General features: G+C 46.9%; 3 protein-coding genes across 16 annotated transcripts in view; 2 read left to right on the forward strand and 1 right to left on the reverse strand.

The window, feature by feature from the left end:
* The window catches only part of psen2 (presenilin 2), a 31,093-nt gene extending 16,508 nt beyond the window's left edge, over positions 1 to 14,585 (forward strand). For all 4 annotated transcript variants that reach the window (XM_061770983.1, XM_061770986.1, XM_061770984.1 and 1 more), the window contains 6 exons: positions 186 to 406; positions 469 to 567; positions 1,816 to 1,878; positions 1,956 to 2,036; positions 2,230 to 2,345; positions 13,892 to 14,585. In XM_061770983.1, the coding sequence (XP_061626967.1) occupies positions 186 to 406; positions 469 to 567; positions 1,816 to 1,878; positions 1,956 to 2,036; positions 2,230 to 2,345; positions 13,892 to 14,047 (736 nt within the window). In that variant the 3' untranslated portion in view covers positions 14,048 to 14,585. The remainder of the gene's footprint in view (positions 1 to 185; positions 407 to 468; positions 568 to 1,815; positions 1,879 to 1,955; positions 2,037 to 2,229; positions 2,346 to 13,891) is intronic.
* Positions 14,586 to 14,589: 4 nt separating this feature from the next.
* On the reverse strand, positions 14,590 to 17,893 carry dpy30 (dpy-30 histone methyltransferase complex regulatory subunit). Of its 3 annotated transcripts, none has more exons than XM_061770987.1 (5): positions 17,800 to 17,893; positions 17,429 to 17,472; positions 15,067 to 15,114; positions 14,862 to 14,992; positions 14,590 to 14,703 (listed from the first exon to the last, which is right to left on the reverse strand). In XM_061770987.1, exons 1-5 carry the CDS (start codon positions 17,828 to 17,830, stop codon positions 14,631 to 14,633), a joined length of 327 nt encoding a protein of 108 aa, XP_061626971.1. In that variant the 5' UTR covers positions 17,831 to 17,893; the 3' UTR covers positions 14,590 to 14,630. The 3 variants fall into 3 exon arrangements, with proteins under 3 accessions (XP_061626971.1, XP_061626972.1, XP_061626973.1); XM_061770988.1 differs by having other exon boundaries at positions 14,815 to 14,992; XM_061770989.1 differs by lacking the exon at positions 17,800 to 17,893 and adding an exon at positions 17,596 to 17,793.
* A 3,784-nt stretch (positions 17,894 to 21,677) lies between these two features.
* The window catches only part of LOC133476937 (CSC1-like protein 2), a 35,685-nt gene continuing 30,957 nt past the window's right edge, over positions 21,678 to 26,405 (forward strand). For 4 of the 9 annotated variants that reach the window (XM_061770990.1, XM_061770994.1, XM_061770996.1 and 1 more), the window contains exons 1-3: positions 21,678 to 21,972; positions 23,759 to 23,977; positions 24,057 to 24,136. In XM_061770990.1, the coding sequence (XP_061626974.1) occupies positions 23,786 to 23,977; positions 24,057 to 24,136 (272 nt within the window). In that variant the 5' untranslated portion in view covers positions 21,678 to 21,972; positions 23,759 to 23,785. Of the gene's footprint in view, positions 21,973 to 22,729; positions 23,106 to 23,758; positions 23,978 to 24,056; positions 24,137 to 26,405 lie in introns of all 9 variants that reach the window. The other 5 variants (XM_061770993.1, XM_061770998.1, XM_061770997.1 and 2 more) reach the window with 3 other exon arrangements.

Raw genomic sequence — 26,405 nt, forward strand, 5'->3', positions numbered from 1 at the left:
AAGAATCAAAACCAGATTGAATCGCTAACCCTAAATTAAATTGACTTGCAAGCCAAACAAATTGCAAACTGAAGAACTGAAATGGAATCGAATTGTGAGGCTCTTAACAATGTCACCACGCTGCGTGGGAGCATGCCGCCACATTTTGGTACCTTACACACTGTACGTGCTTCTCATGGCGTCAGCGAGGTGTTCAAGACCTACAATGTGGCGATTGACTACCCGACGGCGGGCATGCTGATCTGGAACTTTGGCGCAGTGGGCATGGCGTGCGTCCACTGGAAAGGTCCGCTGCCGCTGCAACAGGCTTACCTGATCGCCATCAGCGCGCTCATGGCGCTCGTCTTCATCAAGTACCTACCCGAGTGGTCGGCATGGGTCATCCTGGGAGCAATCTCCGTCTATGGTGAGCAAACGCCAAGCTCACAGCACGATGCTACGCTAACGAGGCCTTGGTGGTTTCCGCAGACTTGGTGGCCGTCCTGAGTCCAAAGGGTCCGCTGAGGGTCCTTGTGGAGACAGCACAAGAACGCAACGAGCCCATTTTCCCCGCCCTCATCTACTCATGTGAGTGCTCGCTGATTGTAGTCATTCGTGTGCTACGAGGACCACTAGTGCTACACACGCGAGTTAGCTCTAGTGCTACGTAAAATTACTGATTTCTCATAAGATCATGACGTTTTCTTAAACGATCTCTTGTCCCCTAAAAAAAATTCAACTTTTTTTTTTTTTTTGTTTTGGTTTTTTTTATAAATACATTTTAACTTTTACAGTAATGTTTGGGTCATGAAAAGACATTATTTCTTGAAAAATATGGGGGGTTTCATAAAAATAAGATCCACCCATTTTCTGAGCCGCTTCTCCTCATTAGGGTCGCGGGCGTGCTGGAGCCTATCCCAGCTATCATCGGGCAGGAGGCGGGGTACAGCCTGAACTGGTTGCCAGCCAATCGCAGGGCACATATAAACGAACAACCATTCGCACTCACAGTCACAGTGAGCCTCCAGTGTTGCTGAATTAAATCAATTCCGCAAGGAAGAGTGGGCCAAAATATCTCCACAGAGATGTGAAAGACTCATTGCCAGTTCTCGAAAATGCTTGATTTCAGTTGTTGCTGTTGAGGATGGTCCAACCAGTTCTTAGGATTAGGAGGCTATTACTTTTTCACACAGGGCCAGGTAACTTTGAATAGTGTTTTTCCTTAATCAATGAAATCGCCATTTAAAAACAGCATTTTCATTTCACTTGGGATACATTTGTCTGATATTTACATTTGTTTGATTATCTTAAACATTATAGTGGGGAAACTATGCAAAAATATAAGAATTTGAGAAGGGGGCCAATACTTTTTCACGGCACTGTCCGTACATATTGTATGTACATACTGTATACATTGCATGTTCAGTTGAATTGAATCATTTATGTACTTTTTTTTTTTTTTTTTTTTTATTCTCCTGCATACTTTGCAAACAGACCCGAAAAAAAGTCTGCTGGGCCTGATGGTCTCCACCACTTCTTTTTAAAAATTGTGAATAAATGTTCCTACGTTTAAGCACAGTGTTAATGTTCAAACTGTGTAATGTTACAGTGGCTTTTCAATGTACATTTTAGGAATAAAAGCTCTGCCTTGGTTTTTATGAACACTTAGGCCAACTAGCTACTGTATGGTAAAGTCGGTCAGTATGGTGCTACTTGGAGAGCTAACCCTATTTTTTTGAGGCGCTACGGTGTCAAAGGTTTGAGAACTGCTGACCGTGTCAGCGAATAATCAACATGTGACCAAACTTGTGACGAGCGTTCTTGGTGTGCATGCAGCTGCTATGGCGTGGACGTTGGGGATGGCAAGCCCCGCCGACAGCGAGCCGGAAAGTCGGACAGGTGGGCGCCCACGGCAAAGTGTTGCTAGAAACTGTCGTGTTTGTCAGTTTGTCGTGAACCATTGCTGTGTATGACAGACGAGGAAGAGGCGGAGCCAAGCGGGGAGGGGGCGGCGGCGGAGAGACGGCACTCGCTGGAGAGAGATGAGCAGGAGGAGCGTGAGTGTCGACAATCAGCTGCCTTCCTTCGCGAGTATGACGTGTGCCGTGACGCGTGTCGTTGACGCCTGTCGTGGCGCGTCTTGGCACTTCGTAACGCGTGTCGTTTGTTGTGACGCATTTCGTGATGTGTGTCATGGCGCGTCGTGAAGCGTGTCGTGACACATGGTGTCATGTGTATGTCTTGCCACAGGAGGCGTGAAGCTAGGCCTCGGCGACTTCATCTTCTACAGCGTCCTTGTGGGCAAAGCGTCGGCCAGCGGAGGCGACTGGAACACCACCATCGCCTGCTTTGTTGCCATCTTGATTGTAAGACCGGAATAATATGGATCTGACACGATTTTTTAAACTTTCTATTTCAACAGCACAAAACAGTACATAACAACATACATATCAAATATGGTCTTGCATTGTATTTTATGGTATATACTAATTGCAACCTAAATAATCGATTTGAATGGCAGCCTAAAGAATCAAAATTGAATTGAATCACAACATGTTCAAAATCTAATCACAACCTAAAGAATCAAATCACAACCAAAATAATCGAAATCGAATTAAATTGCAACCTTTAGAATTGAAATTGAATCAAAACCTAATTGAATTGCAACTCAAAGAATTTAAATCCTATTGAATGGCAGCCTCCATCGATCGATCCATCCATTTTCTACCGCTTATCCGAGGTCGGGTCTCGGGGGCAGTAGCTTTAGCAAGGACGCCCAGACTTCCCTCTCCCCAGCCACTTCCTTCAGCTATTCTGGGGGGGATCCCGAGGCGAGTTCCCAGGCCAGCCGAAAGACGTAGTCTCTCCAGTGGGATCTGCCCGGAACACCTCACCGGGGAGGCGTCCAGGAGGCATCCGAATCAGTTGGCCCAGCCACTTCATCTGGCTCCTCTCGATGCGGAGGAGCAGTGGCTCTACTCTGAGATTCTCCCGGATGACCGAGCTTCTCACCCTATCTCTAAGGGAGAGCCCGGACACCCTGCAGAGAACACTCATTTCGGCCGCTTGTATCCGGAATCTTGTTCTTTCGGTCACGAACCACAGCTCGTGACCATAGGTGAGGGTAGGAACCTAGATGGACGGGTAAATCGAGAGCTTCGCCTTTCGGCTTAGCTCCTTCTTCACCACAACGGACCGATACAAAGTCCGCATCACTGCACACGCTCCACCGATCCGCCTGTCAATCTCCCGTTCCATTTTTCCCTAACTCGTGAACGAGACCCCAAGATATTTGAACTCCTCCACTTGGGGCAGGATCTCATTCCCGACCTGGAGAGGGCACGCCACCCTTTTCCGACTGAGGACCATTGTCTCAGATTTGGAGGTGCTGATTCTCATTCCAGCCGCTTCACACTCTGCTGCGATCTGCTCCAGTGAGAGTTGGAGATCACAGCCTGATGAAGCCAACAGAACCACCTGCGCCTAGAAATTCTGTCCACAAAGGTTAGGAACAGGATCGGTGACAAAGGGCAGCCTTGGCGGAGTCCAACTCTCACCGGAAACGAGTCCGACTTACTGCCGGATATGAGGAGCATACTCTGACTCCGGTCCTACAGGGACCGAACAGCCTGTATCAGGGGGTTCGGTACCCCATACTCCCGAAGCACCCTCCACAGGAACCCCCGAGGGACACGGTCGAACGCCTTCTCCAAGTCCACAAAACAGATGTAGACTGGTTGGGCGAATTCCCATGCACCCTCAAGGATCCTGCCAAGGGTGGAGAGCTGGTCCACTGTTCCACGGCCAGGACGAAAACCACACTGCTCCTCCTGAATCTGAGATTCGACTTCCCGATGGACCCTCCTCTCCAGCACCCCTGAATAGACCTTACCAGGGAGGCTGAGGAGTGTGATCCCCCTGTAGTTGGAACACATCCTCCGGTCCACCTTCTTAAAAAGGGGGCCCACCACTCCAGTCTGCCAATCCAGAAGCACTATCCCCGATGTCCACGCGATGTTGCAGAGGCGTGTCAACCAGGACAGCCCCACAACATCCAGAGCCTTTAGGAACTCGGGGCGAATCTCATCCACCCCAGGGGCCTTGCCACTGAGAAGCTTTTTAACCACCTCGGTGACCTCAACCCCAGAGATAGGAGAGCCCGCCTCAGAGAACCCAGACTGACCTTCCTCATGGGAAGGTGTGTCGGTGGAATTGAGGAGGTCTTCGAACTATTCACAACCCTAACCCTAACCCACAACGTCCCGAGTCGAGGTCAGCAGCGCCCCATCCCCACTATACACAGTGTTGATGGTGCACTGCTTCCGCCTCCTGAGACGCCCGATGGTGGACCAGAATTTTCTCGAAGCCGTCCGGAAGTCTTTCTCCATGGCCTCACCGAACTCCTCACATACCCGAGTTTTTGCTTCAGTGACCACCAAAGCTGCATTCCGCTTGGCCAGCCGGTACCCGTCAGCTGCCTCAGGAGTCCCACAGGCCAAAAATGCCCTATAAGACTCCTTCTTCAGCTTGACAGCATCCCTCACCGTTGGTGTCCAACGTGTTCCGTGCCTCTATTGCCGTCTCGGCAACAGAGGTCCACTCAGACGCAATGTTCCCCGCCTCCCCCGGAACATGAGCAAAGTTCTGTCGGAGGTGGGAGTTGAAACTCCTTCTGCCAGACGTTCCCAGCAGACTCTCTTCCACTATTCAGAGTGGAAGAGAGTCCAACCCCTCTCGAGAGGACTGGTACCAGAGCCAAAGCTGTGTGTGGAGGCGAGTCCGACTATATCTTGTCGGAACTTCTCGACCTCACACATCACCTCGGGCTCCTTCCCTGCCAGAGAGGTGACATTCCACGTCCCTAGAGCCAACTTCTGTAGCCGAGGATAGGATCACCAAGATCCCTGCCTTCGGCCACCGTCCAGCTCGCACTATGGCCCCTCCCACAGGTGGTGAGCCCACAGGAAAGAGAACCCACGTTACCCTTTCGGGCTGTGCCTGGCCGGGCCCCATGGGTACAGGCCCGGCCACCAGACGCTCGCCTTCGAGGTCCACCTCCAGGCCTGGCTCCAGAGGGGGGCCCCGGTGACCTGCGTCCGGGCAAGGGAAAGCTCGATCCATTCATATTTTTCAGCATAGGGGTCTTTTAGGCAGCCGAAACAATATAAATTGAATAGAATTGTAACCTAAGGTATCTGAATCAAATTGAATCATAACTGATCGAATTGAATCGTAACTGAATCAAAATCAAATTTAATTACAACCTAAAGAATCAAAATTGAATTGCAACCTAAGAAGAGAGAATGAAAATCGTATTGAATTGAATATTTCAATCAAAACTTTACAAATAGAACATAATATTATACAGTGGAACCTAGATAGAACTGACCCCGATATAAGGGATATCTGATAAAATGGACCGTTGTGACTGAACATTGAGTCCAAAAATAGTTTGTCATATTAGTTGTTTGTCACTTAAACTCTTGTTTTCCTTTCAGCTTGTCCCGTTAAGGGTCGCCACAGCATGTCATTCTTTTCCATCTAAGCCTGTCTCCTGCATCCTCCTCTCTAACACCAACAGCCCTCATGTCTTCCCTCATGTTCCATCAACCTTTTCTTTGGTCTTCCTCTAGCTCTCTTGCTTGGCAGCTCCATCCTCATTGTCCGTCTACAAATATACTCATCCTCTCGCCTCTGGACATGCCCAAACCATCAAAGTCTGCTTTCTCTAACTTTGTCTCCAAAACATCTAACTTTGGCCATCCCTCTGATGAGCTCATTTCTCTTTTTATCCAACCTGGTCACTCCGAGAGAGAACCTCAACATCTTCATTTCCGCCACCTCCAGCTCTGGTTCCTGTCGTCTCTTCAGTGCCAATGTCTCTAATCCGTACATCATGGCTGGCCTCACCACTGTCTTATAAACTTTGCCCTTCATCCTAGCAGAGACTCTTCTGTCACATAATACACCTGACACCTTCCTCCACCCCTTCCAACCTGCTTGGACCCGTTTCTTCACTTTCTGACCACACTCACCATTGCTCTGGACTGTTGACCCTTAGTATTTAAAGTCCTCCACCCTAACTATCTCTTCTCCCTGTAGCCTCACTCTACCCACTCCACCCCTCTCATTCATGCACATATATTGTCTTACTTCGGCTAATCTTCATGCCTCTCCTTTCCAGTGCATGCCTCCACCTTTCTAACTGTTCCTCCACCTGCTCCCTGCTTTCACTGCAGATCACAATGTCATCTGTGAACATCATGATCCACGGGGACTATAGTCAAAGCTCATCTGTCAGCCTATCCATTCCCACTGCAAACAGGAAGGCGTTTCGGGCTGATCCCTGATGCAGTACCACCTCCACCTTAAACTCATCTGTCACACAGCGTATCTCACCACTGTTCTGCTGCCCTCGTACAACCCCAATTCCAATGAAGTTGGGACGTTGTGTTAAACATAAATATAAACAGAATACAATGATTTGCAAATCATGTTCAACCTATATTTAATTGAATACACGACAAAGACATTTATTTAATGTTCAAACTGATAAACTTTGTTTTTTAGCAAATAATCATTAACTTAGAATTTTATGGCTGCAACACATTCTAAAAAAGCTGGGACAGGGTCATGTTTACCACTGTGTTACATTCACCTTTTCTTTTAACAATATTGAACAAAAGTTTGGGCTTTGTAGGTGGAATTCTTTCCCATTCTTGCTTGATGTACAGCTTCAGCTGTTCAACAGTCCGGGGTCTCCGTTGTCGTATTTTACGCTTCATAATGCGCCACACATTTTCAATGGGAAACAGGTCTGGACTTCAGGCAGGCCAGTCTAGTCCCTGCACTCTTTTACTACGAAGCCACACTGTTGTAACACGTGCAGAATGTGGTTTGGCATTGTCTTGCTGAAATAAGCAGGGGCGTCCATGAAAAAGACGTTGCTTGGATGGCAGCATATGTTTCTCCAAAACCTGTATGTACCTTTCAGCATTAATGGTGCCTTCACAGATGTGTAAGTTACCCATGCCATTGGCACTAACAAAGCCCCATACCATCACAGATGCTGGCTTTTGAACTTTCCGTCCATAACAGTCCGGATCGTTCTTTTCCTCTTTTGCCCGGAGGACACGACGCCCACAATTTCCAAAAACAATTTGAAATGTGGACTCTGCGGACCACAGAACACTTTTCCACTTTGCGTCAGTCCATCTTAGATGAGCTCGGGCCCAGAGAAGCCGGCGGCGTTTCTGGGTGTTGTTGATAAATGGCTTTTGCTTTGGATAGTAGATTTTCAAGATGCACTTACGGATGTAGGGCCAAACTGTATTTACTGACATTGTTTTTCTGAAGTGTTCCTGAGCCCATGAGGTGATATCCTTTACACATTGATGTCGGTTTTTGATGCAGTGCCGCCTGTGGGATCGAAGGTCACGGGCATTCAATGTTGGTTTTCGGCCTTGCCGCTTACATGCAGTGATTTCTCCAGATTCTCTGAACCTTTTGACGATATTATGGACGGTAGATGATGAAATCCCTAAATTCCTTGCAATTGTACGTTGAAGAACATTGTCCTTAAACTGTTCAACTATTTTCTCACGCACTTGTTCACAAAGAGGTGAACCTCGCCCCATCTTTGCTTATTAATGACTGAGCAATTCAGGGACGCTCCTTTTACACTCAATCATGGCACCCACCTGTTCCCAATTACCCTTTTCACCTGTGGGATGTTCCAAACAGGTGTTTGATGAGTATTCCTCAATTTACTCAATCTTTTTTGCCACCTGTCCCAGCTTTTTTGGAATGTGTTGCAGCCATAACATTCTAAGTTAATGATTTGCTAAATACAATCAAGTTTATCGGTTTGAACATTAAATATCTTGTCTTTGTAGTGTATTCAATTAAATATAGGTTGAACATGATTTGCAAATCATTGTATTCTGTTCTTATTTATGTTTAACACAACGTCCCATCTTCATTGGAATTGGGGTTGTACATGTCCTGTACTATGCTAACATATTTCTCTGCCACTCCAGACTTCCGCATGCAGTACCACAGTTCCTCTCTGGGTACTCTGTCATAGGCTTTCTCTAGATCTTCAAAGACACAATGTAGCTCCTTCTGACCTTCTTTGTACTTCTCCATTCACACCCTCATGGCAAATAATGCATCTGTGGTACTCTTTCGAGGGATGAAACCATACTGTTGCTCATAAATACTCACTTCTGTTCTGAGTCTAACCTCCACTACGCTTTCCCATAACTTCATTTTGTGGCTCATCAACTGCATTCCTCTGTAGTTCCCACAGCTCTGCATATCACCCTTGTTCTTAAAAATGCACACCAGCACATTTTTTCTGCATTCCTCAGGGATCTTCTCACACTCTAGAATTCTGTTGAACAAGCTTTTCAAAAACTACACAGCCACCTTTCCTAGATGCTTCCATACCTCCACAGGAATGTCATCAGGACCAACTGCCTTTCCATTTTTCATCCTCTTTATTGCCTTTCCAACTTACCCCTTACTAATCATTGCTACTTCCTGGTCCACCACACTTGCCTCTTCTACTCTTCTTTCTCTCTGATTTCCTCATTCATCAACTCCTCAAAGTATTCTTTCCCGTCTATCCAGCACACTACTGGCACCAGTCCATCTCTATCCTTAATCACCCTAATCTGCTGCACATCCTTCCCATCTCTATCTCTCGGTCTGGCCAACCTGTATCGATCTTTTCTCCTTCTTTAGTGTCCAACCTGGCATACATATCATCATATGCCTCTTTTTTGGCCTTTGCCCACTCTACCTTCACCGTACGTCGCATCTCCATGTATTCCTTTCTCCTCTCCTCAGTCCTCTGTGTCCCACTTCTTCTTCGCTAACCTCTTTGCTTGTATGATTTCCTGTACTTTGAGGTTCTATCACCAAGTCTCCTCCTTTTTCCTACCAGAAGGTACTCTCCTGCCTGTCTCTCTGATCACCTTGGGTGTAGTGGACCAGTCTTCTGGAAGCTCCTCCTGTCCACCGAGAGCCTGTCTCACCTGTCTTCCTAATCTTCCTCCCCACCACCAGAGTCATCTTACACACCACCATCCTATGCTGTCTAGCCACACTCTCCCCTACCACTACCTTACAGTCAGTAACCTCCTTCAGATGACATCGTCTGGACAAGAAGTAATCCACCTGCGTGCTTCTACCTCCGCTCTTGTAGGTCACCCTATGTTCCTGCCTCTTCTGGGAAAAAAAGTGTTCACTGCAGCCATTTCCATCCGTTTTGTCCCTCCAAGTTCCTTTCCTGGATATGCCGTACTTACCCATCACTCCTATTTCCTTCACCAACATGTCCATTACAATCTGCACCAATCATGACTCTCTCTCTGTCTGGGATGCTCAGAACTACTTCCAAAATTTTTCTTTCACCTCTTGGTCACATCCTATCTGTGGGGCATAGCCACCAATTACATTATACAAAACACCCTCAATTTCAAGTTTCACCCTCATCACTCGATCTGATACTCTTTTCACCGCCAAGACATTCTTAGCCAACTCTTGCTTTAAAATCACCCCTACTCCATATCTCTTCCCATGTACACCATAGTAAAATAATTTGAACCCTGCCCCTAAACTTCTAGCCTTTCCACCTGTTCTCCTGGACACACAATATATCAACCTTTCTCCTAATCAGCATGTCAACCAACTGCTGAGATTTTCCTGTCACAGTCCCAACATTCAAAGTCGCCACATTCAGTTCTAGGCTCTGTGCTTTTCCTCTTCTCTTTCTGCCGAATAACCCGCTTTCCACCTTTCCTTCGCTTAATTGCACCCGTGTGAGTTGCACAATTTACATGCGTCAAACTCTGCGGATACAAGTGCATAAATGATCCAAATTACTCATTAAAGCCATTACACTCTTGTCTTTATACCAGTGGTTCTCAACTGGTGGGTTGCCAAACTTTAACTGGGGAAAAAAAGGAAAATGACCGTGCTTTCATTTTGAAGGGCTCGGAATGCCTGCTATTTACACTCTTAGACGTAGGTGGCGACGATGCCTTGTAATGCTAATGGACTCCTACCAGTTTACAGATTGAAGAAGAGCTACGGTTTGGTTTCAATATGGTAATTAGTATTGACAATGGCGAAACGCAGGTACGACACAGTATGAAAAATATATGAATTTTTTTATATCGAGGACAAAAAAGGTGAACGACCTCAGTGTGTTTTGTGCAGTGAAGTATTGCCACAAGAGAGCATGAAGCCATCTGAACTCAGGAGGCATTCAGAAACAAAAACACCGTTCTCACAAAGATAAAACGTATGAGTACTTTCAAAGAAGACGTTCAGACCCGAGGACATCACTAAAGTGTCAAAGCAGGAACAGGCACTCCGTGCGTCATCCGAAGTGGCACATCATATTGCCGAGTTGAAGAAGCCACGCACAACTGCCATAGATACGGTGAGGCAGGTGTTTGATCAATCCACAGCAGATAAACTGAAAACGATCCCTCTTTCAAATGACACTAGAAGTTGGCCAATTAAAGATATGTCGGATTACGTCAAACAACAAACCACAGCCCGAGTTAAAGCAAATGATTATTTCGCATTCCAAATGGACAAATCTACAGACAAAACAAACAACGCCGTTTTACTTGTACGTAAAACGTGTCTGGGACTATCGGTAATGGTACCATTGCTTCATGGAACATGTCATCCAAGTGGTAAAACTCCATCAAACGAAGCGCAAAGAGCCCGCCATGCTTTTCAAAAACCGTGCCAAGATCTCGGAAGTGAGCACGAAGGTGTTCAATCGTGCCGAGGTGTGCCGGCTTTCGAAGGGAAAGGTACTGTCCCGTTTTTACGAACTAGCGGCTGAAATTGCAGCCTTTCTTGCCAACAACAATTTGCCTCTTGCACAGCTGTTTAGCAGCAGTGTGTGCCTCGCACACGTTGCCTCCCTGTGTGATGCTTTCACAAAAAAAAATCGCCGTGCGGGCAAGTCATGTTTCTAAAAAGCCGCTCGACATGTTCCCGAACGCCTGCCATGAGGGACAGCAGCTGGAAAAAGGCAGCTCAAGAAAACAATCACGTAGCATCTGAATGAACCACCGAAGCGGTTAAACCACTAGTTTCCTGAGAAACGGAGGGATGACGAGTGGATTGGCAGCCCCTTTGGAGTCGACACGGAAAGCGTCACGTTGCCCGGCAACCAGGAGAGCAAACCAAATTCACGGCTAATTCACGTCAAGCTGAAGAAGTACTATCGGGCCTTTTTGGCCTGTGAGACTCCTGAGGCAGCTGATGGGAACCGGCTGGCCAAGCGGAATGCAGCTTTGGTGGTCGCTGAGGCAAAAACTCGGGCGTGGGAGTTCAGTGAGGCCATGGAGAACAACTTCTGGACGGCTTCGAGGAAATTCTGGTCCACCATCTGGCGTCTCAGGAGGGGGAAGCAGTGCACCATCAACACTGTGTATAGTGGGGATGGGGCATTGCTGACCTCGACTCGGGACGTTGTGCGTCGGTGGGGAGAATACTTCGAAGACCTCCTCAATTCCGCCAACACGACTTCCAGTGAGGAAGCAGGGTCTGGGTTCTCTGAGGCTGGCTCTCCTATCTCTGGGGTTGAGGTCACCGAAGTGGTTAAAAAGCAAGGCCCCGGGGTTGGATGGGATTTTCCAGGAGTTCCTAAAGGCTCTGGATGTTGTGGGGCTGTTCTGGTTGACACGCCTCTGCAACATCGCGTGGACCTCGGGGACAGTTCCTCTGGATTGGCAGACTGGGGTGGTGGACCGGAGGGTGTGTTCCAACTACAGGGGATCATATTCCTCAGCCTCCCTGGTAAGGTCTATTCAGGGGAGCTGGAGAGGAGGGTCCCTCGGGAAGTCAAATCTCAGATTCAGGAGGAGCAGTGTGGTTTTCGTCCTGGCCGTGGAACAGTGGACCAGCTCTTCACCCTCAGCAGGGTCCTCGAGGGTGCATGGGAGTCTAGTCTACCAGTCTACATGTGTTTTGTGGACTTGGAGAAGGCGTTCGACCGTGTCTGTCGTGGAGTCATGTGGGGGGTGCTTCGGGAGTTTGGGGTACCGAACCCCCTGATACGGGCTGTTCGGTCCCTGTACAACCGGTGTCAGAGTTTGATCCGCATTGCTGGCAGTAAGTCTGAATCGTTTCCGGTCAGAGTTGGACTCCGCCAAGGCTGCCCTTTGTCACCGATTCTGTTCATAACTTTTGTGGACAGAATTTCTATGCGCAGCATCTTTGCTTTTTGCAGATGTGGTTCCGTTAGCTTCATCAGGCCGTGATCTCCAACTCTCACTGGAGCGGTTCGCAACAGTGTGTGAAGCGGCTGGGATGAGAATCAGCACATCTAAATGTGAGACCATGGTCCTCAGTCGGAAAAGGGTGGAGTTCCCTCTCTTGGTCGGGGATGAGATCCTTCCCCAAGTGGAGGAGTTCAAATATCTTGGGGTCTTGTTCACGAGTGAGGGAAGAACGGAACGGGAGATCGACAGGAGGATCAGTGCAGCGTCTGCAGTGATGCAGACTTTTTATCGGTATGTGGTGGTGAAGAAGGAGCTAAGCCGAAAGACGAAGCTCTCTATTTACCAGTCGATCTACGTTCCTACCCTCACCTATGGTCACAAGCTGTGGGTCGTGACCGAAAGAACAAGATCCCGGATACAAGCGGCCGAAATGAGTTTCTTCCGCAGGGTCTCCGGGCTCTCCATTAGTTAGAGGGTGAGAAGCTCGGTCATTCGGGAGGGGCTCAGAGTAGAGACGAGCCAGACGAGGTGGCTCGGGCATCTGTTTAGGATGCCTCCAGGACGCCTCTCTGGTGAGGTGTTCCGGGCACGTCCCGGGGACGACCCAGGATACGCCGGCGAGACTAAGTCTCTCGGCTTGCCTGGGAACGCCTCGGGATCCCCTCGGAAGAGCTGGAGGAAGTGCCTCTGGGCTTCCCTGCTAAAGCTACTGCCCCCGTGACCTGACCTCGGATAAGCGGAAGAAATTGGATGGATGGATGAATTCTGACCTTATGATGGATAACAACTGCCAAGGCGGCACGCTGGTTAGCACGTCTGCCTCACAGTTCCGAGGTCCCAGGTTCAAATCTGGCCTTGCCAGTGTGGAGTTTGCATGTTCTCCCCGCGGGTTTTCTCCGAGCACTCCACTTTCCTCCCACATCCCAAAAACATGCGTGGTAGGCTGGTTGAAGACTCTAAACTGTCCGTAGGTGTGAGTGTGAAGGGTTGTTTGTCTATGTGTGCCCTGCGATTGGCAGAAAAAATTTGATTTTCATCCCTTCATTCAAAAAGAGGACATAATTTCGAATTGACTGCAGAAAATGCACAAAAGATTTATTCAGTTCCTGGTTTAGTCTGTATCGTCCGTCAGAAAATTGTCAAAAATGCTGTATTGTTATTTTCCAAAGTTAAAAACTGATATTTCTCAGCACGGTGTACTAGTTGTGAGCACGTCTGCCTCACATTTCTGAGATTCCGGGTTTGCGCTTCAGCTTCCTCCTGCATTAAACAACATAAACATTAATGATAACAAAACTTAGAAAACAGAAAAGACCACACAAATCATTTATTAAAATACATTTTCTTTTGTCTTTATTGGCATATTTTTGCTATTGGAGTAATCCGAAAGTCATCGTTACTTTAATTATTATGCTACTTGTATGAAGTTACTGGCCCCCCACCCTACACGCACAGGTAACTGTATGGGAATACATTTTTAAAATATAACCCAAAGCCTAGCGATTCAATGGATTCTTTTCCAATTTGACCATTCCATGAAAAAAAAAAACCAAGCTTCAAGGGTGGAATTGCTGAATGTTTTGGATGTTTATTGGTAATCCAAAAAAGAATGTCTTTTGCTCAAGCCAAAATGTTTTGCCCATTTTTCCTTTCAGGGTCTGTGCATGACACTGCTGCTGCTGGCCATCTTCAAGAAGGCACTGCCGGCGTTGCCCATTTCGATTACCTTTGGACTCATCTTCTACTTCTCCACAGACTTCCTGGTGCAGCCCTTCATGGACCGCCTGTCCGCGCATCAGTTTTACATCTGAAGTAACTCACCACACTTTGACCTCAAAAAGCTGTTTTTCCAAAAGGATTTTAGTGTTGCTTTGAGACGACGCTCACACCTTTAACTCATTCACCGATAGCCGTTTTCATTGCAGTTCCCCATATTGACAGCTGTTGGACGGACCCACAGAATTGAATTGCAACCAAACAAATCGAAGACGATTTGCAATCTGAAGAATCCAATTGCATCCCAAACCGTAGAATCTAAACCTATTTGAATCACAGCTTAAAGAATTTAAATCGCAACCGAAACAACTGAATCACTATCTAAAGAATCCAAATCGAATCAACCTCAATTGCAACCTAAGGAATCTAAATCAAATCACAAGCTAATAATAGAATTGAATCTCAGCTTGGGGGCAGATTCCACTTGCGAATGGAAATGTCCCGATCCAGATGGCAGTGAATGAGTTAAAGTCGGCATCGGCACGCTAGCTCGTGTTAGGGGGCGGGGCCTAAGACGCACATGTCTGTATGTTTTGACATCACGGCCAATAAAAGAGGACTCTTGGTACGAGATGAATGTGTGTGAGACATTTTATTGACAAAAAAAGTGAAAACGCTTCAATTTCGTTCGTCGAACTGTGACTTGTTCTTGAGGAGAAATGCCGCCAGGTACTCGATGGGGTTCAGAGGTCTGAAAAGAACAGAATAAAAGTCACTTCATTAGGGACACGCGCCTAATGAAAGAATTCAAGAACGAGAATGTTCCGCCAAAACAACTCCGGTTGGTGCCACCCGCCCTCACAACTTGAAAACGTGTTACTCCTGTCGTGACGCGAGGTGACCTCTGACCTCTCCTTGGCGAGCACGGCAAGGCCTTGCAGCAGGATGGGCACGACGGTCTGGTCGAGGTAGGCGCGCGTGGGCAGCGCCTGCAGGTCAACTTTCTGCTTGGCGGACGTCTTCTCCTGCTCCAGCGTCCGCTGGCCAAATTGCAAGCAAAGCATACTGGGAATTTGTGCATGCGTGTGCGTGCACTCACGTGCGAACACGTTACCTGGATGCTGTCCGTCAGGCCGAACTCCGCATGCGGGTTCTCCGACGCCTGCGCGACAACAAACAAACGATGAGGAGTGTGTGCGTTTGAAGTCTACTTCCAAATAGTCCCTTAATGCTCGCCTGCTAATCACTAAGGGACCCATATTCCTCCGTGTACTTAAAGATGTGCCAAAGAGGCCAGAAAAATGGCTTGTAAATATGACACACCACAGGGAACTTTTTTTTTTTTTTTTTTAATTCTGCTAAATTTGAATGAGTAAAACCCAAAACCCGCCAAAAAAATCAGGCTCGCCATCCAGCTGCAGGACTGAGCGGGCATGTCCGCTGAAGGCGCAGTAGACGAGCTCTTCACCTGTCAATCAAATGCGCCACAGTGGTTGGGCTTATCAATAATAATGCAGTTAGTCCGTTCTGCGGGAGACCGGCATACAACAACTCCCAGCGAATCGCCGGCCTTTTCGGACACGCGAGCTCCTTAGCTCGTGGGCTAGCAGATGTAATGAACAGTTATTTCCCTTAACTCTTTCTTTTGTATTAATATCTTTGATAAAATCCCAACGTTAATGCCAAGGACATATTTTGACTTTTTTTTCCCCCCCCACGGGGAGGGCTAAAGGTGTGAGGTTAGGAAAAGAGAACAAAGAAAAAACGCGGACCGGGTATAACCCGCCGGTCGTAGAAAAACTCTATTGCCCGGTTCTTTTATTTTGGTCGAGGTGACTCTTCAATGAGTAAGCCGGAAGAAAAGTTGAACAATTTATTGGAAAATAAAGAGTCGAACAATAAGGTTGGTGAAGGTTCAGCGCTGGGCTCTCCCCCACATGGCTCAGAACAGCGTCCGTGCGAAAGAGCCCGCAGAAGTTCTTGTCCGCTTGTTTTGTGGCTAAAACTGCTTCCTGTCGTGACGTCACGCAGTCTCGGACCAATCCTATCTTGGCCTCGGTGTCTGGGTGCGTTTGGAAATTCAGTCAGGCACTCCCCACGGCCCCTGAGATTGTGGCACTCAGAGACAGTGTGTGTGCTCCATTTTCTATAGCTTTACTACGCAGCGTGTTGGCAGGGATACGTCAGTACAGCCGCCATACTGAATGTCAATTTTCCTTGTATCGAGTGGCACAGACACACATTGACAACGCTCTGAGGGGTGCGGAGACGACGCCCGAATTGAACTTCCCAACGCACCCTATGTTGATTTGTGTGTTTGTTGTGTTGGTGCGACCAAGTGTAATGCAATTATGTGTGTATCTGTAATGGGATGTATCAAACAAAAGTGTATGCAGTCTTGTGAAAGCGTGCAGCTAGTAATTTCAATCAAAAGCCTTTTCACAGTGCACTTGGCGATGCCGCGGCTTTTCCATGCATCGTGCACGTGCCGAGAGAGCCTTTCGCGGTGCGACAATATTGAGGGCGGCTGATGCTCCGCGCACCGACCTCAAAAAGAAAAACTTCAATGTCAAGAGCGATAATGTCAGAACGGTCCTCCAATGGGTGTTTTGTGTTTTTTTTTTAGCGGACTTATACTCGGGAAAAAGAACAAGCCTAAACTCTCCGAGGTCCCGACGAGCGCCCATTTTCTGCAACTCGTCTGCTCCTCCTCAAAATGAGCAAGGCCAGGGCTTTCTTTTGCAAAAAAAGACATGCATACCTCTTGCTGAAGTCTCCGCCGCGAGCGGGAAAACTTTCCTGTTACTTGCTAGTAGGCGTCTACGTCGCATAAAAACTGATTGTGAGTTAGTTTGAATCATTTGTTTTCGGCTGAGCTGTGTCTTTGTCAGTCATGAAATCCGTTTAACGCGCTTTTCTTTTGATGGGCCGGCTCCTAACGTGTTAAGTCATGAGCACAGTTTTCTGATTAAAATTCCGTTTGTTGAATTTATTCAATACAGAATACAAAAACATGCTCTTTTAGAATAGCCCGTGACATGACACGGGCGACGATTAGCTTCCTTAACCGTTGCAGGAGTTAATTTCACATTTAAAGTGTGGCATTTGTGCGTGTCAGGAAAACTCCACAGTTCAGAAATTCTTTCGAGTGTCACAAGTCATTCCGGGTGAATCGGGCACCTCGCAAAAAAAAACAAAAAACGACAGAACAAAGCTGCAACTTAATCACCAACTTCCTTCTTGTGAAATTACGACTTAATTGTATTTTTTTTTTTTCTTGTGCAAAATTGCGACTTTCTTCTTAAGGTTGCAACTTCTGTTCGGTTTTCCTCAGCTGCGTCCAGTCAGGTCGGCATTGCAAACGACAACCTGTCCTCAGTTGCCTCACCTGGTGGGCTCATTAAAGTTCAACCAATATTCCTGTTCTTTGTATACTTGCTGTTTTCTATTTATGGAAACAAATGATGATCACTCACGGTAGTAGTGGAATGCTCCATGGTGTGTTGTGCGTCTGTGTGCTCTGCAAACCAAACAGGATGGAGGTCATTTGGAGAGCATCAACATGATGTTGCCATTTTTGTAGCTGCTGACTTGAAGTTCGAAGAGTGAGAGGCTTGACGTCAAAATTCTGTTTTATACTTACAGAAATGTGCCCAAAAAAAGAAAACGAACGTTAATCTCGCATGTTAGCTTAGCATCCCATTCAGCGATTTGCTTGAAATGTTTTAGCGGGTTCGACGACGTTCGTCGGCTGACTTTTGTGGTCGCGAAAGGAGGAGAAAAAGAAGGACGAAACGGAGGCAGCAGCAGCAACAACTACGGCGAAAATGAACAACAATGAACTCACCGTCCGCCATGTTTGTTGTGGGATTCTCCATTCGAATGACGCCGTTGCCTGGTGGCGTCACTTCCGATTGACACGCTCGTTTCCGGCCTGCGACCTTCAAAGTAACGTTCGTTAGGAGCGGAATCGTTCCACATTTCATATCCACAAATCCAAATTTAGTCCTTCAAAAGCTCTTTATTTTTTAGAATGAAAGCAGACAACACACGAGCACAATATTTAAGTCAAAAAAACAAACAAAAAAAGTGTTAGAACTTCTGTTTTATGCTCTTCATGTTATGTTTTTCTTGAAAATTCCCCAGCTCCTCTTTTGGATTGTTTTATGTATCCATCCATCCATTTTCTGAGCCGCTTCTCCTCACTAGGGTCGCGGGCGTGCCGGAGCCTATCCCAGCTATCATCGGGCAGGAGCCGGGGTCCACCCTGAACTGGTTGCCAGCCAATCACAGGGCACATACAAACAAACAACCATCCGCACTTACACTCACATCTACGGGCAATTTAGAGTCGTCAATAAACCTACCACGCATGTCTTTGGGATGTGGGAGGAAACCGGAGTGCCCGGAGAAAACCCACACAGGCACGGGGAGAACATGCAAACTCCACACTGGCGGGGCCGGGGATTGAACCCCGGTTCTCAGAACTGTGAGGCTGACGCTCTAACCAGTCGTCCGCCTTGTTTTATGTATTTATGACTATATTGTCTGTTTTCTTTCATGTATATTAATGAATAGTACGTTTTTCTATCTACCTTTACATATCTACAGTGAGTATATAAAGTCTTCACACCCCTGTTCAAATGCCAGGTTTTTGTGATACAAAAAATGAGACCAAGATAAGCGCTTTCCAAACTTTTTCCACCATTAATGTGACCTTTAACGTGTACAACTCCATTGGGAAAAAATAATTACATAATGTGGTTGCACAAGTGCACACACCCACTTGTAACTGAGAGGTGGATGTGTTCCAAATTAACCGATCGGATTCAAGCTCGGCACACACCTGCCACCGTTTAAAGTGCCTCTGATTAATCCCAAATGAAGTTTAGTTTTTCTAGCAGGCTTTGTGTGACATTTTTGTGGTCACATCTTCCATCTTACAGTTTGCACGGAGCTTCCACAGTGTCGGAGGGGTCTCATTGTTCAAAGCTGAAGAGTACAAAATAACAAGACAAGACGGCCAGAAAATGCGGCACAGCAATGGCAAGAACTGGACGTCTGTCCCAAATTGATGAAAAGAAAAGGCCGGCAGCAACTTTGAAGGCGTTGTCCTGGCCATGGGGCAGGCTGGCAAGATGGAAGTCTTATCTCACAAAGAAAAAAAGCAAACTTGAAATCCCCTGAGGAAAAGCGGTAAAGAAAATGGATGGATAGACGTCTGGGGCAATGTGCTGTGGTGTACATCGCCAAAAGAAGGGAGGAGCCCCCAGGTGGCCGCATCAGGAACTGCGGCTCTTTTTCTTCATCTGGACCTGCGGCCTTCGTCACGGTGGAGGGAATTATGAACAGTTCCAAATTGCGGTCAGTGTTAGCACAAAACCTTCACACTTCCGCTCGACAGTTAAACACAAAAATAACCTGCAAAAGCCTACTAGAACAGCTGCACTGGCAAGTTAAAATAGTTCAATCCAAATGTAAAATGTATACCCAAGTATCAATATTTAGAATTAGATTGAACGTTTAGGTATATTTAACATTTATATTTCAATTTATATTTACAATTTGGATATTTAGCACACCTCAACCTGAAATATAAGTGTTAACTATATATCTAAATTTTAAATCTAACTATACACATTTGTCTGTGTGTGTGTGTATATATATATATAGAGAGAGAGAGAGAGAGAGAGAGAGAGAGAGAGAGAGAGAGAGAGAGAGAGTCACTGATGGTGTAGTGGTACACTCACCTGACTTTGGTGCAGGCAGCGTGGGTCAGTTCCCACTCAGTGACGGTGTGAATGTGAGTCCGTGGTTGTCCGTGTCTATATGTGCCCTGCGACTGACTGGCGACCAGTTCAGGGTGTAGTCCGCCTTTCGGCCGAAGTCAGCTGGGATAGGCTCCGGCGTCCCGTGACCCTAACCAGGATAAGCGGTGTTGAAAATGGATATATAATAGATTTAACATTTTTGTCGAACACTTAATATTTGGATTTAATCATTAAAGTTGACAAAAATTGTTGTACATGTGCAAAAAAAGTGACACCAGAATTCACAGCAGCTTTTTCAAGAATATTTGAAGCCCAATGTGACAAAATGTTACCGTAATTTACAAACACCGACTGCCTTCCTTTTAAAAAATGAATAAATAAATTAAAAAACACATTTCACATATAACAGGAAACTTAAAAAATAAAAATACAAACAAAGTTGCCAGCACAGCATGAAGCATGAGATAAAAAAAAAAAAAAAAGGTGACATTTTATGGGGGTGACGACAGGTTAGCGCGTTTGCCTCACAGTTCTGAGGACCTGGGTTCAAATCCGGCCAGCCTGTGTGGAGCTTGCACCTTCTCCACGTGCCTGTGTGGCTTTTCTTCGGGTACTCCGCTTTCCTCCCACATCCCCAAAATAGGCACGCGAGGTTGATTGAAGACCAACAAATCGTCCATAGGTGCGAACGGTTGTTTGTTTACATGTGCCCTGCGATCAGATGACGGCTGTCGCCTCAAGTCAGCGGGGATTGGCGCCAGCACGCCCGTCGGCCTCGTGAGGAGAAGCGGCTCGGGAAATGGACGGACGCACCAATGAATTTTCGCACCTGCGCTCTAACTCGAATTTTGTCCTCGGCGAAGGGTTGAAAGTAGAATTCAAAATTCTGGAAAACAATCGGTTTGTCATTCACACTTTCATTTATTAAATTTAAAACTTTGTGACTATAATTAGCTTCATCACACTGACCTTTCCGTTGTCACCTTTCGTCTTTGCAACGAAATCGAAAAGAAAACAACAAACACTGAAAAAAACAATCACAAATGTCCATGCAACCTTAATTCTCCTCTCCTCTAATTGTGAAGGACGGTTTTTATTCTGAAGGTTGACTTTTATTGTGAAACTTTTTTTGTGAAGGGAGCTTTTATTCTGAAGCAGAACATTTATTCTGAAGGTGTGCTCTGGTTCCCACCACACATCGTCCTCAAAGGTTTTGATTGGTTCCTAAGATTTAGGATTGTAGCGGCACGGTTAGAGCGTCAGCCTCACAGTTCTGGGGAGTGTGGAGTTTGCATGTTCTCCCCGTGCCTGCGTGGGTTTTCTCCAGGCACTCCTGTTTCCTCCCACATCCCAAAAACATGCAGGGTAGGTTAATTGAAGACTCTAAATTGCCCGTAGGTGTGAATGTGAGTGCGAGTGGTTGTTTGTTTCTATCTGCCCTGCGATTGGCTGGCAACCAGTTCAGGGTGGACCCCGCCTCCTGCCCGAGGATAGCTGGGATAGGCTCCAGCACGCCCGCGACCCTTGTGAGGAGAAGTGGCTCAGAAAATGGATGGATGGATTGTGGGAGTGACAGCGCCACCTGTTGTTGTCGTGTGAATCAAAACAGATGACAAAAAAATATCCATCCATTCTCTTAACCGCTTATCACACATAAAAAAAATAGGCTAAAATGTTTGGAATTTTTTTCAAAATATATATATTTCTGGGATGTAGAGGTGAAAATGGTCAGTTATTTTTTGGGGCACCAATATCTGCTTTGTTCATCTCAATTTGTTCTTGCACGTGTGTTGAACATTTCAAACCAAATAAAAATAATGATAATTTTCGACATTTTTACCCAAATGTCAAATGTTTTTTTTGTCGAGATGCAGCGACGAGCAGGGCTCAGACTTCCTTTCTTGTTTTGGACGGACACGTCAGGCTTTTATTGTGAAGGGGCGGCTGCGGCGCCCCCTGTCGACGCCTGCGTGCAATCGCTGCGCGTCGTCCGCAGCGGCAGCAGCAGCATCGGCGGGCAAACCCTCAACCCCGTAAAGCCTTCAACCTAGCGGACGAGACGAGATGAGCCACTGAGCCACAGCCTATTTTAGCATCTCAGCCGGAAGAAGAGGAGGAGGAGGAGGAAGAGTGTCAGGTGCACTCGGTGATGGCGTCGGCGGCGCTGCGGCGGCCCGACTCGGCGGCGCTCGTGCGTGCTGCGTGACGAGGATTCCAGGCCGCGACGCTCGCAAACTTCCGGTGCTCAGGTGAGGCCGCAAAATGAGGGCCGCCGTCGCCTTTGTTTCATCCGACCGCCCGCCCGCACCATCACGGGGGGGTGGGGTGTGTGTGGGGGTTGGGTGGGGGGGGTCTGGGTGGGGGGTGTTGGTTCTTACGTAACACGCGCAGAATACGCCGAGACGGCGAGCGTCCGCTTTGCGTGTTCGGCTTCAATCGGGCGGTTTCGGCTCGTTTCGCCTCGTACTTGCTGATGTCTGGTGATGACGTCACGTGTGGACTCAGGCCATCAATTATCTTTAAATTAAAATAATAGTAAAGCTTTGTGTTTTTTAGAAGGCATGTTAAACAGGACGCATTTGTTCATACACTGAAAAAAAGTTCTTAATTTTTGGTGATTACATTGTGGTAAACTGATGTCTTTTCCTAAAGAAAATAATGTATGTTAGTTTAACACATTTCAATCACTTGCAACCGATATACATGTTCCATTTAAGTCCAGAATTACTTTTTTTCAGTGTAACAAGTGAAAAAGGTTGTATTGACAAATATAAAGACATTTATGCAATCACAATTTGGCTTTTACGCACGTTCACAGTCACAGACTGTTTCCACCATCAAACTTACGTAGGAGCACGCACTTCCGAAGCAGATGCATGTCCTGCCATTTGAAACGTGGACAAAATAGGTGCAGACGGTATTTCTGTTTTTTATTGAACCAATACGTGACCGGAGCTTAATATACGTATTTTTGATTTTGATTTTTTTCCCTTCTCTCTCTCCCAGTGCAGAGGGCTCTTGTGCATAGAACATTTCCATTCAAAGATGGCACAAACGTCTTGAACAGCTAACCAACATGAAGTGCAAGAACTCATTCATTCATTATTGCTTTTCCGTATCGCTTCTCCTCACGCGGGTCGCGGGCGTGCTGGAGCCTATCCCAGCTGACTGCGGGCAAGAGGCGGGCTACGCCCTGAACTGGCCGCCAGCTAATCGCAGGGTACATAAAAAATAAAACAACCATTCGCACTCACATTCACACCTGCGGGCAATTTAGAGTCTTCAATTAACCTCGCATGCATGTTTTTGGGATGTGGGAGGAAAACGGAGTGCCCGGAGAAAAGCCACGCAGGCACGGGGACAACATGCAAACTCCACACAGGTGAGGCTGGATTTGAACCCACAACCTCAGAACTGTGCCGCCTTTTTCTGGCATTTTGTTGGCAAATCTAACATTCGCAAATCTTTTTCAAAGGTTTCAAAGACCTAGAAAATGCATTTTCAATTTCCATAACTTTTTCCTTGACCTCATAGACATAACTAGGGATGGGCAAGTACCGAAACCAGGTATCGGTATCAGTATCAAGACGGTACCGACCTTATTTAAAGGTAGCGGGTACCCGTGAAGGCGGGTAAAATCTGACATCTGACCTGTCCAGTAGTTGGCACTACACTGCGGTGTTTTGACACATTGGTGAATCATCATGTGTCAGAAAGAAAGAGTAGGCAAAGGAAAGGAAGTAAGGGAGGAAGCAAGAAAGAGAAAAAGGAAGGAAGAAAGGATGGACGCAAGGAAGGAAAAATTAAGAAAAGAAGGTCTTTGTTCACAATTATCTGTCATTGTGTTAATTAGATTTTTATTTATCTAAAGTACTAGTGGTAGCAGTACTCTGTATCGGTGAATACTCAAGAGTGAATACCGGTACTCGTACTGGTTTTGGTCTGAAAAAAGCGGTACGTAACATCCGCAGTATGAACCGTGGCCGTACTTTTTGGCGGGAAATGCAGCTGATACCGATCGGTCTCCCCGCGTAGGTCGGCGGCGAGGATGCGGCGCTGAGCATGCTGCGAGTCCTGATCATCGCCATGGCGACCGTGGGCGGCAGCCGGGCGTGCGGCGCCCGGGACAACTGCTCGGCCGACGGCGGGTCCAAAGAGTACTGCTACTCGGCCCGCATCCGCAGCACGGTGCTGCAGGGTCTGCCCTTCGGCGGCGTGCCCACCGTGCTGGCGCTCGACTTCATGTGCTTCCTGGTCAGACCACCGCGCAAACCGACGAACCGCAAACGTCGTAACATAGACGCTACTCCTTCTTCTTCTTCTTCTTCTGCAGGTCTTGCTCTTCCTCTTTTCCATTTTACGAAAAGTGGCGTGGGACTACGGACGCCTGGCACTCGTCACCGACGCCGACAGGTGAGCGACGTGCGTCGTGGTGTATGTCCGTTCGCATACACAGAAAAAAATTTCAAAAAGTATTTGAAAGGTGATTCATCAATTCAACGATTAATCGACAACTAACCGATGATCGAATTCATCGACGACTATTTCGACAAGCGGTGTATCGTTTAGAGACCTTGTTCAACTTCAAATTGTTCCCAAGAAAGAAACATAAAACTTTGGTTTGACTTGGGGTCATTGACCCCTAATGGGCGAATGAACACAGGTGAAGCCACGCCACAGAGCTGAGGTCACTTGGCCCTGTTGTGTTACTGTACAAAAACATGTTTGCTCCGTGAGAATCAGCTCTTATCAAAGTGCTAAATGGTATAAGGTTGAACACTGACTTGAGAAAGGTGTCAGTTCTTGTCTTGTTGGATCTCAGTGTGGCAGGTTGCAAACATGGGTAGGACTTGATGGAACAGTCCTTAAATGGTTCAGGTCCAACCTGGAGGAAAGGAGTTATTTCGTAACCATCTGAAGTTTTCAATCTCATTCAATGGCAATGACCTATGGGGTCCTCCAAGGGTCAGTTATTGGACCCCTCCTGTTCAGCCTGTAGATGCTACCCTTGGGTCAAATTCTTCAGAACTTTAGTTTTGACTATCATAGCTATGCACATGACACACAGTTACTGTATATCTAGCAGTGTCTCCAGATGACCACAGTTCAATTGAGGTGTTGTGTTGCTGTCTATAACAAATGAATAACTGGATGAACCAAAACTTCCTTCAATTATCCTTCCGTCCATTTTCTGTACCGCTTATCCTCACTAGGGTCACGGGCGTGCTGGAGCCTATCCCAGTTATCTTCGGGCGAGAGGCGGGGTACACCCTGAACTGGTCGCCAGCCAATCAAAGGCACATATAAACAAACAACCATTCGCACTCACATTCACACCAACGGGCAATTTAGAGACTTCAATTAACCTGGCATGCGTGTTTTTTGGGAGGATGTGGGAGGAAACCGGAGTGCCCGGAGAAAACCCACGCAGGCACGGGGAGAACATGCAAACGTCACACAGGCGGGGCCGGGATTTGAACCCCGGTCCTCAGAACTGTGAGGCAGATTTGCTAACCAGTGAGGCAGATGTGCTAACCAGTCATCCACCGTGCCGCCTTCCTTCAATTAAACCACAACAAAACTGAGGTATTTGTTTTTGGCAGTAAAGAAAAGAGTATGGCTTTTAGTAAATACCTGGAGTCACTCTCTTTAAAACCAAAAGACAAAGTCTGAAACCGTCGTGTGCTGATTGATTCCGATCTGACGTTCACCCGTCAAATCAATAACTAAAAGAGCCTTCTTGCAGCTGAAGAACATATCCCGAGTGAAGGCTTGCATCATCTTTATTTGCCAAGTATGACCAAAAAACACACAAGGAATTTGTCTCCGGTAATTGGAGCCGCTCTACTACGACAACAGACAGTCAATTGACAAAAAAAACAGTCACTGAACAGTAAAGGGTTGCTAGTTATCTGGTAATGCCGGTACAATTTATTTTATTAAATTTATTTATTTATTGACAATTGTACAAAAAGATGCAGAGTCCTCTAGCACTTATGGCACTTTGAATGACTAATATAGCAATAGTCAGGTGCAATGACCATTGTGCAAAGGGCGGCGAGACTTCAAGGAATTGTTGCAGATACTCCTTAGTCAGTGTACAAGTGGGGCAGATGCTACTCTGGCATGAGAGCAAGTATTGGTCAACAACAGATATGCAAATAGTGCAGCGTGGCGAGACAACTACAGTGAGTGCACGCGTAAAACATAATTGGCCCAACAGAAATATGACAACAAACTCAAGACAAAAAATTGCCAGCATGTTGTAATGGAATTGTAGGTTAGGTGTTTAAGAAGTTGATTGCAAGAGGGAAGAAGCTGTTTGAATGTCTGCTAGTTCTAGTTTGCATTGATCGGTAGCGCCTACCTGAGGGAAGGAGCCGGAAGAGCCGGTGACCGGGATGCGGAGGGTCCGAGAGGATTTTGCACGCTTTTGTCTTAGTTCTGGCAGCGTGCAAGTCCTCAAGGGTGGGTAGGGGGGTACCGACAAACCTTTGAGCAGTTGTGATTGTCCGTTGCAGTCGGAGTTTGTCCTTTTTTGTAGCAGCACCAAACCAGACTGTGATGGAAGAACACAGGACCGATTCGATGACCGCTGTGTAGAACTGCCTCAGCACCTCCTGTGGCAGGCCGTTTTTCCTCAGAAGCCGCAGGAAGTACATCCTCTGCTGGGCCTTTTTGA

This window comes from Phyllopteryx taeniolatus, chromosome 4, assembly GCF_024500385.1.
Source record: "Phyllopteryx taeniolatus isolate TA_2022b chromosome 4, UOR_Ptae_1.2, whole genome shotgun sequence".
Classification (NCBI taxonomy): Eukaryota; Metazoa; Chordata; class Actinopteri; order Syngnathiformes; family Syngnathidae; genus Phyllopteryx; species Phyllopteryx taeniolatus.